The 14562-nt window shown below is 44.7% G+C and overlaps 1 protein-coding gene across 4 annotated transcripts in view; it reads left to right on the forward strand.

Annotated features, from left to right (window-relative positions):
- The first annotated feature begins 4597 nt into the window (after positions 1–4597).
- Positions 4598–14562, forward strand: part of ANO10 (anoctamin 10) — a 375037-nt gene continuing 365072 nt past the window's right edge. The window contains exons 1-2 of one of the 4 annotated variants that reach the window (XM_073569028.1): positions 4598–4616; positions 13879–14033. In XM_073569028.1, coding sequence (XP_073425129.1) covers positions 13892–14033 — 142 coding nt within the window. In that variant the 5' untranslated portion in view covers positions 4598–4616; positions 13879–13891. Of the gene's footprint in view, positions 4617–9257; positions 9444–11237; positions 11334–13878; positions 14034–14562 lie in introns of those variants that run through there. The other 3 variants (XM_073569012.1, XM_073569036.1, XM_073569021.1) reach the window with 3 other exon arrangements.

The raw sequence follows: 14562 nt of genomic DNA on the forward strand, positions 1-14562 counted from the left end.
TGAACCAAATCATGTTTAACAAAGGAAAATATAAATAACCCTGCTGTGGTGTTCACAATCCTCTTGCAATAGGACAATGTGACGGACTCAGCTCCTGCTGAGCCCATTTTTTGAGTGGACCCTCTGGGTCGTGGCACCCACCCACCGAGGGCGAGCTGACCTTGTGAGAATCCACCCCCTATACAGGGAGTGTCAGGGGCAAGACCAAGGGGGTGAGCCACCACGACTGCTGGGACCAGACGGCCGGCTCAGGGGACACTAGACGAGTGTCTGACGACAAAGACGAGCAGGAAGCAAGACGAGACTAGACGTAGGTGCAAGGTATCTTCATTAGAATAACACAAGATCACATACAGAGAAAACAAGCAAAACGTGCAAGGTGCGCGCGTGGGCACGCCAAGGTCCATAACATGGTACGTGCCAGATGGCACGCCTAGGCACAGGTAATGGCATAATGGCATCGGACTCCGGACTGCTGGAAAACCGACAGGGTCCAGGGATCAGGCTGCGGACGTCAGCTCCGGACATCAGGCCGTAGTCATCTGGTTCCGGACCTCTGGCAACGGTCGGCAGGTTCCGGGCATCCGGCAGGCAAACCAGGGTTCAGGTAAGGAGGCACGACAGATATCCAAGCAGGGTGCGTGTTTAGGGAACACGCCAAGGTCCAAGGCTAGGTGCGTGTGTAGGGGACACGCCAGGGTTCAAGGCTAGGTGCGTGTGTAGGGGACACACCAGGGTTCAAGACTAGGTGCAAGGCAAGGTGCGTGTGTAGGGGACACGCCAAGGTTCGCAAACGAGACAGGGTGCGTGTGTAGCCACGCCAAAGCATAGAATTAGACAGTGTGTGTAGAGACACGCCAAGGTACAAGGTATAAGACAGAGTGCGTGTAGAGACACGCCAAGGTTCAAGGTACAAGACAGAGTGCGTGTAGAGACACGCCAAGGTACAAGACAGAGTGCGTGTAGAGACACGCCAAGGTACAAGACAGAGTGCGTGTAGAGACACGCCAAGGTACAAGACAGAGTGCGTGTAGAGACACGCCAAGGTACAAGACAGAGTGCGTGTAGAGACACGCCAAGGTACAAGACAGAGTGCGTGTAGAGACACGCCAAGGTACAAGACAGAGTGCGTGTAGAGACACGCCAAGGCACAAGACAGAGTGCGTGTAGAGACACGCCAAGGCACAAGACAGAGTGCGTGTAGAGACACGCCAAGGCACAAGACAGAGTGCGTGTAGAGACACGCCAAGGCACAAGACAGAGTGCGTGTAGAGACACGCCAAGGCACAAGACAGAGTGCGTGTAGAGACACGCCAAGGCACAAGACAGAGTGCGTGTAGAGACACGCCAAGGCAGAAGACAGGGTGCGTGTAGAGACACGCCAGGGTTCAGAGCAGGGCTGCGTGCTAGGAGCTACGCAGGGACGCACACCTCACTGGCCAATGCACACGGCTGTAACGCCAGCACGAGGCACGACTAAGGCACAGGAGGGGGCAAAGGAACCTTCGTGCTAGGAGCCACGCCAGGTTCAGGGCAGGGTGCGTGCTAGGAGCCACGCCAGGGTTCAAGGCAGGGTGCGTGCTAGGAGCCACGCCAGGGTTCAAGGCAGGGTGCGTGCTAGGAGCCACGCCAAGGCACAAGGAAGGGCTGCGTGCTAGGAGCCACGCAGGGGGCACGCCACACTGGCCAGTACACACGGCTGTACACAAACACGTGGCACTTACCACGGCACAGGAGACGGCCAAGGGGAACCCACGCCGGGGTTCAATGCAAGGACAAGGCAGGGAACAAGGCAAGGAATACAGGCAGAAACAGAGCCAGGTCAGAGAGAGGACAGAGTCTAGCAGCGGAGCGTAGGCAGAAGCCCAGAGCCGGGCCAAGGGAAGACCTTGGGACTAGACAAAGAAACGAGCACTAAGGAGAGGAGAAATGGTGCGTGTGCCAGGGAGCACTACAGAGCACCATAGGAGAGAGCGAGGCAGAGCAAGCAAAGACTGAGACCATAGGGAGGAACACAAAGCAAGGAATAGCAAGGCAGAGAACACAGGGAGGACTACAAGTCAAAGCATAGCAAAAGCAAGACATAGCAAAACAGGCGAGGCAGAGAACACAGGAAGGACTACAAGTCAAAGCATAGCTAAGGCGAGACATAGCAAAACAGACTAAGACAAAGAACAGCAGAAGGACTACAAGGCAAGGCAAAGACAAACATGGCACGAGAGACAACACAAGACAAGAGGCGGAATACGAGCATGGGGCGTGTGCAGAGACGCGCTACAGAGCAAAGTGCAAGGGCACAGAATAGAGGGAGCAACCCCACAGACCCAGAGCCTTGCAGGGAAGCAACACAATAATCAGGCCCTGAGCATAGGAAGAGGCGGCCTGATATAGGGCATAGCACCTCCTCCTCCAGGTCAGGACCAGGGGAGAACTTCCGGGATTCTAGACATGACGAGATGATAGCAGAACCAGACAGTGCAGGATCTTAGGAAACGTAACATGATCAGGGTTTCAGACATGACGAGATGATCACCGAACCAACCAGTGCAGGATCCTAGGAAGAACACATGATCCGGGATTCTAGACATGACGAGATGATTGCAGAACCAGACAGTGCAGGATCTTAAGAAACATCACATGATCAAGGACTCCAGACATGACGAGAAGATCACAGAAGGCAGAGCAGAAACGCAGGGATCCTGCAGCTCAGACATGAGGTGAGTCTGCACACAGCTCTAGCGAACATGCAGGACAGCAGACAAAACATGCGCATGCACATCGCTCCAGGAGTTCTTGAGACAAACAGACATGGCAGACATGGCGGACGTGACAGACAAGCTGGATTGCAAAACAAGCGCTAGTAATATCCCAAAAGTAATAGGAATGAAAAAATAACTTTTAACCATGCCAAAGGAGTTGAAAAGAAAAGTTTTGAGTGGGGAAAAGGGCTCAATTCTGGCTTTGCTAGCAGACGGATACAGTGAGCGTCATGTTGCCTTCATCCTTAAAATTTGTAAGACAGCTGTCCATTACAATAAGGTCAAGCAGCAGACATTGGGGACAACAAAGCTACAGACCGGAAGAGGGCGAAAACGACTCTCCACTGACCGGGATGACCGTCATCTTATTCGAATGTCACTCAGCATCCGCAGGACGTCATCAAGTGACCTACAAAAGGAATGGAAAATGGCAGCTGGGGTGAAGTGCACAGCAAGAACAGTTCGTAACATGCTCCTAGAGGCAAGGCTCGAGTCATGTAAAGCTAGAAAAAAGCCTTTCATCAATGAGAAGCAAAGGAGAGTCAGGCTTAAGTTTGCCAAAGACCATAAGGATTGAACCATAGAGGACTGCAGCAAGGCTGGAATTGGGCAGGTTACTCTTTGCGAAGGATGTATGAATTAAGCCACATACAAGGTTATCCTGGAAAAACAGCTGACTCCTTCTGCTCAGGTAATGGTCCCCAACTCTGAGGACTGTTTTTTCCAGCAGGACAATGCGCCATGCCACACAGCTAGGTCAATCAGTGTTTTATATGAAGGACCACCACATCAAATCCTTGTAATGGCCAGCCTAATCTCCAGACCTGGACCCCATTGAAAATCTCTGGAATGTAATCAAGAGGAAGATGGATAGTCACAAGCCATCAAACAAAGAACTGCTTACATTTTTGTACCAGGAGTGACATAAGGTCACCCAAAAGCAGAGTGAAAGACTGGTGGAAAGCATGAAAGCTGTGATTAAAAATCATGGTTATTCCACAAAATATTGATTTCTGAACTCTTCCTGAGTTAAAACATTAGTATTGTTTTTTCTAAATGATTATGAACTTGTTTTCTTAGCATTATTTGAGGTCTGCAAGCACTGCATTTTTTTGTTATTTTGAACATTTCTCATTTTCTGAAAATAAATGCAAAATTGGAAATTTGGAGACGTTGTCAGTAGTTTATAGAATAAAAGAGCAATTTACATTTTACTCAAAAATATACCTAGAAAGAGAAAAATCAAACTGAAAATTATGTATTGTCTTTTTACCTCACTACTGGTTGCCAATACTTGTGTAGCACCTTACAATCAGCTGTGCATCTATTTTCTTTATATAATTCTGCAGGTGTCAGCTCAACTCTACTCAATAACAATTTTCTCTGACTATTGTGGGGTTTTTACTGTGTTTTTGTTGCAGACTTTTTATATGTGTTTTTATAGTGCAGAAGATCTTTGATTTGAAAACGTAACTGCGTATTTTTAGGCTACGTTTCCATGATGAGCTTTGACGTTGCACTATTATTTAAATTAGGTTACTTGCGGGGGTTTTTTTCATTGCGTCTGTGTGATTTTTTTCGCGTTTTTGGTCTCTGGTTGGTGAATCGTGCTTTAAATAAAGCTGCTTTGTTTTTGATACTTCCTGGTATTTGGCTTTGACAAAACTTTATTGACATTCTTAGGTGCGGATTACATGTGCTTGTGATGCATTCCCGCTGAGGAAACATACTAAAACCACACGTGTTTTTTTACATGCAGATTTTCGGCATCAAATGCAAGTCTATGTGAAAAATCGGCCCGGAAAACTCAGCGTATCCACAAGAGAGATTGCCATGTTGCGGATGTGTAAACCGCAGGTCAGTTTACGTTGAGCAGAAATAAAAGCACAATATGCTGCAGATTAGGTCGTGTTCACACATAGTATGAACGCTGGATTTTGGGGGCAGAAAATCTGCTGTGTTTTACCGTCCAAGCAAAGAGGATGTGATGTCAAAACTGCTGCTCGCCGTGCGTCTAAAGACGCTGCTGAACTTGTGCCGTTTTCTTGCATTTTCTTTAGAGGCTTTGGAAAAGAAAGGCATGTAAGAAAAAACAGCTGCATTTTAGCTGACGTATCACATTTGTTCTGTTCTATAAAAAGCCATTAACCCCTTACCTACAATTGACGTAATATTCCGTCCATGTGACCATGGACCTAATTACCATGGACGGAATATTACGTCATCGCGATCAGCGGCGCCCACGTGGTGAGCGCCGCTGATCGCGGCCGAGTGTCAGCTAATTATCATAGCTGACACCCGGCACAATGTGTCAGGGGCGGTCACAGACCGCCCCCGACACGTTAACCCCTTGCACACCGCGATCAAACGCGATCGCGGTGTACCGGGGGTTAAAGGGAAGCATCGGCAGGGAGGGGGCTCCCTCCGTGCTTCCCTGAGCCCCCCACGGCAGCGCAATGTGCAGCGCTGCTGCGGGGGGCTCCTTTCCTCCAGGCCCCCGAATCCAAGATGGCGACGGGGGCCTTCGGGGGCCTGAGGAAGCTGGCTTCCTCAGTGCCTGCAAAGCACAGGCATGAGGAAGTCTGCAGCAGTGCCTGTGTCAGATCGCTGATCTGTCACAGTGATCTGTGATGTGACAGATCAGCGATCTGTCACAGGACAGTGATGTCCCACCTGGGACAAGGTAATAAAGTAAAAAAAAAAAAAAAAAGTGTTAAAAATAATTAAAAAAAAATCGCTAAATAAATTAGTAAAAAAAAAAAAAAATATTCCCCAATAAATCCATTTTTTCAAAATAAAAAAACCCAAAAACAATAAAAGTACACATATTTGGTATCGCCGTGTCCGTAATGACCTGCCCTATAAAACTGTCCCATTAGTTAACCCCTTTAGCGAACCCCTTAAAAAATAAAAATAAAAAACGAAGCAAAAAATAATGATTTATTATCATACCACCGAACAAAAAGTGCAATAACGCGCGATCAAAAAGACGCATATAAATATGCATGGTACCGCTGAAAACGTCATCTTGTCCCGCAAAAAACGAGCTGCCATACAGCATCATCCGCAAAAAATAAAAAAGTTATAGCTCGCAGAATAAAGCGATACAAAAATAATTATTTTTTATATAAAATTGTTTTCATTGCAAAAAACCGACAAAACATAAAAAAACGACCTAAATGAGGTATCGCTGTAACCGTACTGACCCGAAGAATAAAACCACTTTATCAATTTTACCGCACGCGGAACGGTGTAAACGCACCCCCCAAAAGAAATTCATGAAACGCTGGTTTTTGTTCATTCTGCGCCCCAAAAATCGGAATAAAAAGCGATCAAAAAATGTCACGTGCCCGAAAATGGTACCAATAAAAACGTCAACTCGTCCCGCAAAAAATAAGACCTCACATGACTCGGTGGGTCAAAATACGGAAAAATTATAGCTCACAATATGTGGTGATGCAAAAACTATTTTTACAATAAAAAGCGTCTTTTAGCGTGCGACAGCCGCCAAACATAAAAATGCGCCATAAATCATAAATCAAACCCCCCGTTATCACCCCCTTAGTTAGGGAAAAATAATAAAACTAAAAGAAAATGCATTTATTTCCATTTTCCCGCTAGGGTTAGGGTTAGGGTAGGGTTAGGGCTAGGGTTAGGGCTAGGGTTAGGGCTAGGGTTAGGGTTACGGCTAGGGTTAGGGCTAGGGCTCAGATTAGGGTTAGGGGTGTGTTGAGGTTAGGGTTGGAGTTATAATTTGGGGTTTCCACTGTTTGGGCACATCAGGTGCTCTCCAAAGGCAACATGGCGTCTGATCTCAATTCCAGCCAATTCTGCGTTGAAAAAGTCAAATGGTGCTCCTTCCCTTCCAAGCTCTGCCATGTGCCCAAACAGTGTTTTACCCCCACATGTAGGGTATCAGCCTACTCAGGACAAATTACAAAACAACTTTTGGGGTCCAATTTCTCCTGTTACCCTTAGGAAAATAAAAAATTGGGGGAAAAATATAATTTTGCGGAAAAAAATGTTTTTTTTATTTTCACGCCCAGGCGTTATAAACTTCTGTGAAGCACTTGGGGGTTCAAAGTGCTCTCCACACATCTAGATAAGCTCTGTGGGGGGTCTAGTTTCCAAAATGGGGTCACTTGTGGGGAGTTTCAATAGTTTAGGTACATCAGGGGCTCTCCAAACGCACATGACACCCGCATACCAATCCATCAAAGTCTGCATTCCAAAACGTCACTACTTCTCTTCCGAGCCCCGACGTGTGCCCATACAGTAGTTTTCTCCCACATATGAGGTATCAGCGTACTCAGGACAAATTGGACAACAACTTTTGGGGTCCAATTTCTCCTGTTACCCTTGGGAAAATAAAAAAAATGGGGACTAAAAGATGATGTTTGTTGAAAAAATACGATATTTTTATTTTCACGCCCGGTCGTTATAAACTTCTGTGAAGCACTGGGGGGTTCAAAGTGCTCACCACACATCTAGATAAGTTCCTTGGGGGGTCTAGTTTCCAAAATGGTGTCATTTGTGGGGGGTTTCTACTGTTTTGGTACATCAGGGGCATTCCTAACGCGACATGGTGTCCGATCTCAATTCCAGCCAAAAACGTCAAATGGCGCTGCTTCCCTTCCGAGCTCTGCCATGCGCCCAAATAGTGGTTTACACCCACATGTGGGGTATCAGCGTACTCAGAATAAATTGCACAATATCTTTTATGGTCCTGTTACTTTTGGAAAAATAAGAATTGAGGGTGAAAAGATCATTTTTGTGGAAAAAATATGATTTTTTAATTGTACTGCTGTACGTTATAAACTTCTGTGAAGCCCTTGGGGGTTCAAAGTTCTCACCACACATCTAGATAAGTTCCTTGGGGGGGTCTAGATTCCAAAATGGTGTCATTTGTGGGGGGTTTCCACTGTTTTGGTACATCAGGGGGTTTCCAATCGCGACATGGTGTCCGATCTCAATTCTAGCCAAAAACGTCAAATGGCGCTGCTTCCCTTCCGAGCTGTGCTATGCGCCCAAATAGTCATTTACACCCACATATGGGGTATCAGCGTACTCAGGACAAATTGCACAATAACTTTTAGGGTCCTGTTACCCTTGGAAAAATAAAAATTGGGGGTGAAAAGATCATTTTTGTGGAAAAAATATGATTTTTTAATTGTACCGCTGTACATTATAAACTTCTGTGAAGCCCTTGTGGGTTCAAAGTTCTCACCACATATCTAGATAAGTTCCTTGGGGGGTCTAGTTTCCAAAATGGGGTCACTTGGGGGGTTTCCACTGTTTAGGTACATCAGGGGCTCTCCAAACGCGACATTTCGTCCGATCTGAATTCCAGCCAATTTTGCATTGAAAAAGTCAAACAGCGCTCCTTCCCTACTGAGGTCTGCCATGCGCCGAAACAGTGGTTCCCCCCCACATATCGGGTATCAGCGTACTCAGGACAAATTGCACAATAACTTTTGCAGTCCAATTTCTCCTGTTACCCTTGGTAAAATAAAGAAAATTGAACCTGAAGTATTTTTTTTGTGAAAAAAAGTTAAATGTTCATTTTTTTTTTAATATTCAAAAAATTCCTGTGACGCACCTAAAGGGTTAATAAACTTCTTGAATGTGGTTTTAAGCACCATAAGGGGTGCAGTTTTTAGAATGGTGTCACTTTTGGGTATTTTCTATCATATAGACCCCTCAAAGTGGCTTCAAATGTGAAGTGGTCCCTAAAAATAAAATGGTGTTGCAAAAATGAGAAATCGCTGGTCAATTTTTAACCCTTATAACTTCCTAACAAAAAAAAATTTTGGTTCCAAAATTGTGCTGATGTAAAGTAAACATGTGGGAAATGTTATGTATTAAGTTTTTTGTGTGCTGTATCGCTGTGATTTAAGGGCATAAAAATTCAAAGTTGGAAAATTGCAAAATTTTCAAAATTTTCGCCAAATTTCCGTTTTTTTCACAAATAAACGCAAGTTATTTGAATGCAATTTTACCACTAACATGAAGTACAATATGTCACGAGAAAACAATGTCAGAATCACTGGGATCCATGGAAGCGTTCCAGAGTTATTACCTCATAAAGGTACAGTGGTCAGAATTGTAAAAATTGGCCCGGGAGTTAACGTGCAAACCACCCATGGTAGTGAAGGGGTTAAAAGCGCGGCTTTATGTCGGCACCAAATATGGGGGAAAAAGCATGAAAAATGGGTACACTCCCACCTGCCCCCTTCAGTGAGAGGACGTCCTGAGAAAAGCCCCCTCAATCCTCATAACAGGGCAGCATATGGCTCTCATGCGACAAGACAGGTGGACTAACTCCCTGCCCCCCCCTTCTAAGATAGACACAAAGCTGACGTCACTATGGCTGCGTCCACAACCCAGAACCAGGCAGCCAATCACAGCACAGACGAGCAGCGCTGCGCACTATAGAGGGTGAAATGCTTTGAAAAGTGTCACCAATCCCTGTAGCCTTCAGTGTCGCTCCTCATATACTTTACAATGAATATTGGTCTCCGGAAACATGGCTGACATGGGTTTTCTTCTTTGCCCTCATCGCTGTGCTGATTCTTAGGAGACTGTTCTGCCTCTTGCGACCACCAGCTTGTGACAGCTCTGAATGCTGAGAGGCTCCCGTCCCCTCCTGTCTGGATGAGAGTGGTGCTGCTCGGAGAAGGGGACGTAAGTCGGGCGCAGCTGGGGTGGGAAGGCGCAGCCTCACTGCACTGCTTTCTCTGGGACAGGGTCCCACCTGGTCATGGGCACCCACATAGCAATACCAATGAGAGTCCTAGTGCCCGGAAAGTGTGCTGAACTTGGCTGTGGCTGAAGGGCATGTTCTGTGTTTGCTGCTGGAGCTTCTCTGTGATAATGTCCATGGGATGCTGGACTGAGTGTCACAAATAGTAACTATAGCCATGACCTGACAGGCATTACACCCTGGAATAACTGACACCGCGCTCCCTGCAGAGGCGTCGCATGGTGCAGCGGGACGGGTACCTGCAGTCCCATGTAAAACACAGGAGAAAGCACTGTAAGGTCACATTGTATCCGATAACAAACCAATCTCTGCTACGTGGAGTATGAGAAATGACGCTGGTTTCTAGCCAGTCAGCTCTAGTGTATGTAGCCTGTCACAGATGGGACACCAGGGTTCCGCTCAGCGGCTGCTTCTCTTCGTCAGGGCATCTGCACCCCGACAGACCACCCTTATAAGAGAGCTTGTCGGCAGGATTTGATCCCACCACCCGAAGAGGCCTCTTTTAGACCTTATTCAGACTTTTTATTTCATACAAGAAAACTGACTGATTTTTCATCCGCTTTTGCTCCACGTGTCCATTTTTACCATCAGTTTTTCATCTATTTTTCTTCAAAATGAAACAAAATCTGAGCTTTTCCCATCCATCAAACAGTAAAAATTGGGCAGCACCTAGATGTGTACAGTTCATGTTTTTCATGGGCCTAAGTGTCAGAATGGGCAAGTCTGATCCCTGACTCAATGAAAAATTGGACAGGTCTCTGCTTTTTGTATTTTTTTTGCAGAGACATTCAGGCCCCATATAATAGGCATTTTCTATACATAGCTTGATGTACAGTGCACTGACGTGAGATCATGATGCACCAAATTAAAGGAAATCTGTCAGTAGACTCTTGCTATGTAATTTTAAGACAACAGGAGATGGGGGCTGAAACAAAGATTTCAGCGTTATGTCACATATTAGGCTGTGTGCTGTTGTTTATTTACAATGAAGGTTTTATAAACATGACTTTATCATTGCCAGGTCCGGTGCTCACATGATCAGTTGTCCGACCACGTTCTCTCCTCTGATAAGCAGCTCACCGTCAATAGACAATGTTCATAGAAATCTGTAGTGGGGGGGCAACTTTCTGAGCTCTGCAACATATAAACACTGATTATTTCACTGCTGCTGCACCTAGTAAACTAAGTGATACATTACTGGAATCGGGGTCCCCCCACATTATGTTGTTCTCAGATGAAGTAGCATAACCTTGGTAACAGATTTCCTTTAAGAGATGTGCTCCTATTAATGAATTTGGTGTGTCCTACAGTTGTCGTGCGCCACCAGAAGAAATGTCGGGGACAGGAGTACCATTCTGTTGTAATCTAGCACATTGTTTGGCGAAAATTATGAATTTGTAGACTGTGATTGGACACACCTCTTCCCAGCTAAAATCTGCCAATTCTTCAAAAATGCAAAAAAAATAGCCTTAACCTGCCTTCCCACAATGAGGATTCGGAGAGTCTTTGATGTTGCAGATTTCCACACCTATTAGGCAAATTAGATTACTTATATGTCATGGGTTTTTAATGCTCGCTGGTATTTGGCTTTGACTATTATTTGGTCTATTAGTACAGTCATGTGGGGATTACATGATTTTTTTTTAGGGCATTTCTATAAATCCCTTCCAATTTGCTGGAACTGTGAGAAGCTGCGATTTTTGCACAGCTTCAAAAACTCATTGTGGGATCTTAACCTAAAACAGGAAAAAAGACAAAAAAATAGACACAAGTGAAATCACGAATCTGTTCCTCTATATCCTTACTTGATGGTAAGTTTATTAAGGTTTGGGCCACACAATAATTTAGGTGCCCAAGTCTAATGCAAGTTGAGCAGCCTCCCCCCAAAAAATAAATAAATGCAGAATTCATCTGGCTCTTCTGGTTATACATCTATTTTAGATGTGCGCTGTTAAGACCAGAAATCCACAAGATGTGTATTTTTTTTAGATTGTGAAAAATGAGGATGAATTAACTCATGGAGATCAACATCCAACACTGCGGAGACACCATCACATGTTTCTCAACGCAGTGATTCTAGAGCACTGCCCCCATCCCTTATGGGAAATATGTAAAAATATGCATAACACAAGCCGCGGAGACACCTTCACATGTTTCTCAACGCAGTGATTCTAGAGCACTGCCCCCATCCCTTATGGGAAATATGTAAAAATATGCAAAACACAAGCCGCGGAGACACCTTCACATGTTTCTCAACGCAAGGGGCAATACCCCGAAACAGCTGTCTGTGGATGGATACCATGTTTTGGCATAGGTGGTTTCCTTCATTGGAGACTGCCCTTCCCGTGGTTGTTCCTTCCCGGGGAAAGACCTGGCTAGTCATTGCTTGCGTTGAGAAACATGTGATGGTGTCTCCGCGGCTTGTGTTTTGCATATTTTTACATATTTTTTTTAGATTGTCATGTTGTGGTCACATTGTCATGTTGCAACATGACCATAGTTATTAGATGTGATGTTGGAATGTGACATCGCAATCATCATTTATCTACAATGAAATATGAGTCTTTAAAAAAAACAAAGTCCTCATTTGCGTTTATAGTTCCTAAGTGTTTCCTTGATAACAGACTGCAAATAAACCTGTTTCATTTATAGTGATCTATCCACCCATACCGATCTGCTGGGATCAACTCTGGTAGCCGTCAGATGTACACAGGGTGCAGTCAGACGGCCGTGTAGAGTGGACCGAGATCGGAACGCAGTGAATGCACTGGTCGCGGCTCTCCTGACCCAAGCGTGACCGCTTAATATATTTCTATGCAGCTGGCGCACTCAGATCCAGAGAGCCACAGCCAATCCGAGCATTGCTTTCTGGTCTCTGTCCAATTTATATGGCCGCCTGACTGTTCCCTAATGATAGCCCATAAGCAAGCAGTGACTAATCCATGCATACGTTTAGGAGTGTACAGTGTTATATGCACATTTTACAGTTATAACTACACAGTTATAAATGCCCACAAAGTTTTATGATGATGTACCCATGGCTAGGGAGTCAGAGTCGTGGAGTCAGTGTCCATTTTAGTGGAGTCGGTATGAAATGGAAAGACTCCGACTCCTAAAATATACAATGAATTGGGTACAGTAGTACAATTCAGGATCTGTTGTAAATGTTTTCATTAGAATTTGGGAAAGTTATGAAATGTCTGTTCCTGATCTAAGGATCTCGGTGTCTCGGGTTTACCGCTACAGAGAGGAGCCAGAAGACCGCAGCATCTGATTTCTCTTACTCCTGCACTGATTAAAAGCACTTTACCTTCATATTAAGCAGTGTAAATTTATTTTAGCAGTGCATAGTTTAAACTGCTCAGTTCAGAGCTCCTGGAGCTTTAAGGCTCTCAGCTGTGCACTGTTTGCCACTCCCATCTCCTGTATAATCTGGGCCCTGGCTAGCACTCATTGTCAAAGCTAGCTAATGCTGCATGGCTGGTGGTTGTTGGTGATTGTTATTAGAGAAGGTGTTTGGTAGATTTATCAGTGACTGTTGCTAGGTTTTGAGTGTGTGATAATTCCCTTTCTTCTCTTACTTTGGTTTAACCCCACCCTCCATTCCTCGGTGTTTACCTCTGTTGTTTATGTGTGTATATTTCTGTGATTGGTCTTTTCCTTTATCCCTGTTCATATTACCTTGTTAGTCTGGTTTGTGTATTACGGTACACTACTACTTCGCTCTTCCCTGGATGGGAGAAGGGTACAGGCTGAGGGCGGATTTTGGAGCTAAGACAAGGTACGTGGCCCCGGTGTCTTCACCATCAGAAGTACTCCAAGGAGCAGGGTGAGCTAAGGCTTTCTTAGTGTTAGGGACAGGGAAGGAGCCCCCTGGTCCTGGGACACCCGGCAACAGAGTTGTGACACTCGGCTTTTGGTTGAGATGAATCTGTGCTACGCTTTATGTACACGCTCAGTAGTGAGGCAGTGCTGTGGAGTCGGGAGACAGGGAGTCAGAGGTTTGGCTTATCGACTCCACACCCCTGACTATACCTATAGCCCCTACAGACACGCCTTGTATATTAATTTGTTTCTTTGTTTTCCTACTTGGACAGCCTCTTCCATTTATTAATTTGTTCATTATGAATATTTTTCAAAACTAAATAAAATTACTGAAGCTTATAAGTGCAGCCTATGACAGACAATTGTTACTCCTGCAAATGAATAGATTAACCTAGTTAAAATTTTCTCCAATCTCAGTTTTGTCAAAGACTTTTGAATACCGCTCCACCTTTTTTCCATTACGGTAGTTGTTTTCTCTCAATGTTATGTCTGTTCTCTACTTGACTATTTATGTTTTGTGTTAATGTGCAGACCTCATGCCAACATGAAGAGAAGCTTGGTAACTGAGAATTATTATCTGGAGCCAGAATTCAAGCCGCTGGTGGTAATAGAACTTGCTAAGGATGTACAAGAGGAAACCAAAAAATGGCTTGCGAAGAAAATAATGGACAAAAAGAAAGATGGCGGTAAATCCTTACTTGTATTGGTGTTCTCTTATTTATCCTGGGATGAGAAGTGTGCATGCTGCTGTTTTTGTATAGTGCCATCTTACTCAACAAGGCTTTACAAATGCGAGGATTACAAAGGAGTAAAAATTAGAGTTGCAGTTCCCAAACCATGATGCACTGTTAGAATATGCCCACATTATGGTTCTTAGCAGCGTTTTCTTTTTTTCTTCATCAAAAACCACTTGTGGCAGCAAATACATTGCTTACGATATGCTAATTTTTATCCCATTTTCCTTGCATTTTTAACCCATTCATTGGAATGGATGAAAAATGTTTAGAAAATTGACATGCTGCTTCTTGGCAAAAAACGCAACAGAGCTCAAAATAAAGGCAGAAAAATAGAGCCTCCACATTAAAAATTGATTTGATTATGCTGCTACTGTTAAACAAGGGCTCTTAGCTCTCACTGCTTGAGAAACTGGCAGAATTCTTGGATTTAGGTTATTATAGTCCTAGTTTCTTGCCTAAAACCTTGCTTACCCTCTGC

This window comes from Dendrobates tinctorius, unplaced genomic scaffold (genome assembly GCF_039654945.1).
Source record: "Dendrobates tinctorius isolate UK_male_01 unplaced genomic scaffold, ASM3965494v1 ptg000005l, whole genome shotgun sequence".
Taxonomy (NCBI): Eukaryota; Metazoa; Chordata; class Amphibia; order Anura; family Dendrobatidae; genus Dendrobates; species Dendrobates tinctorius.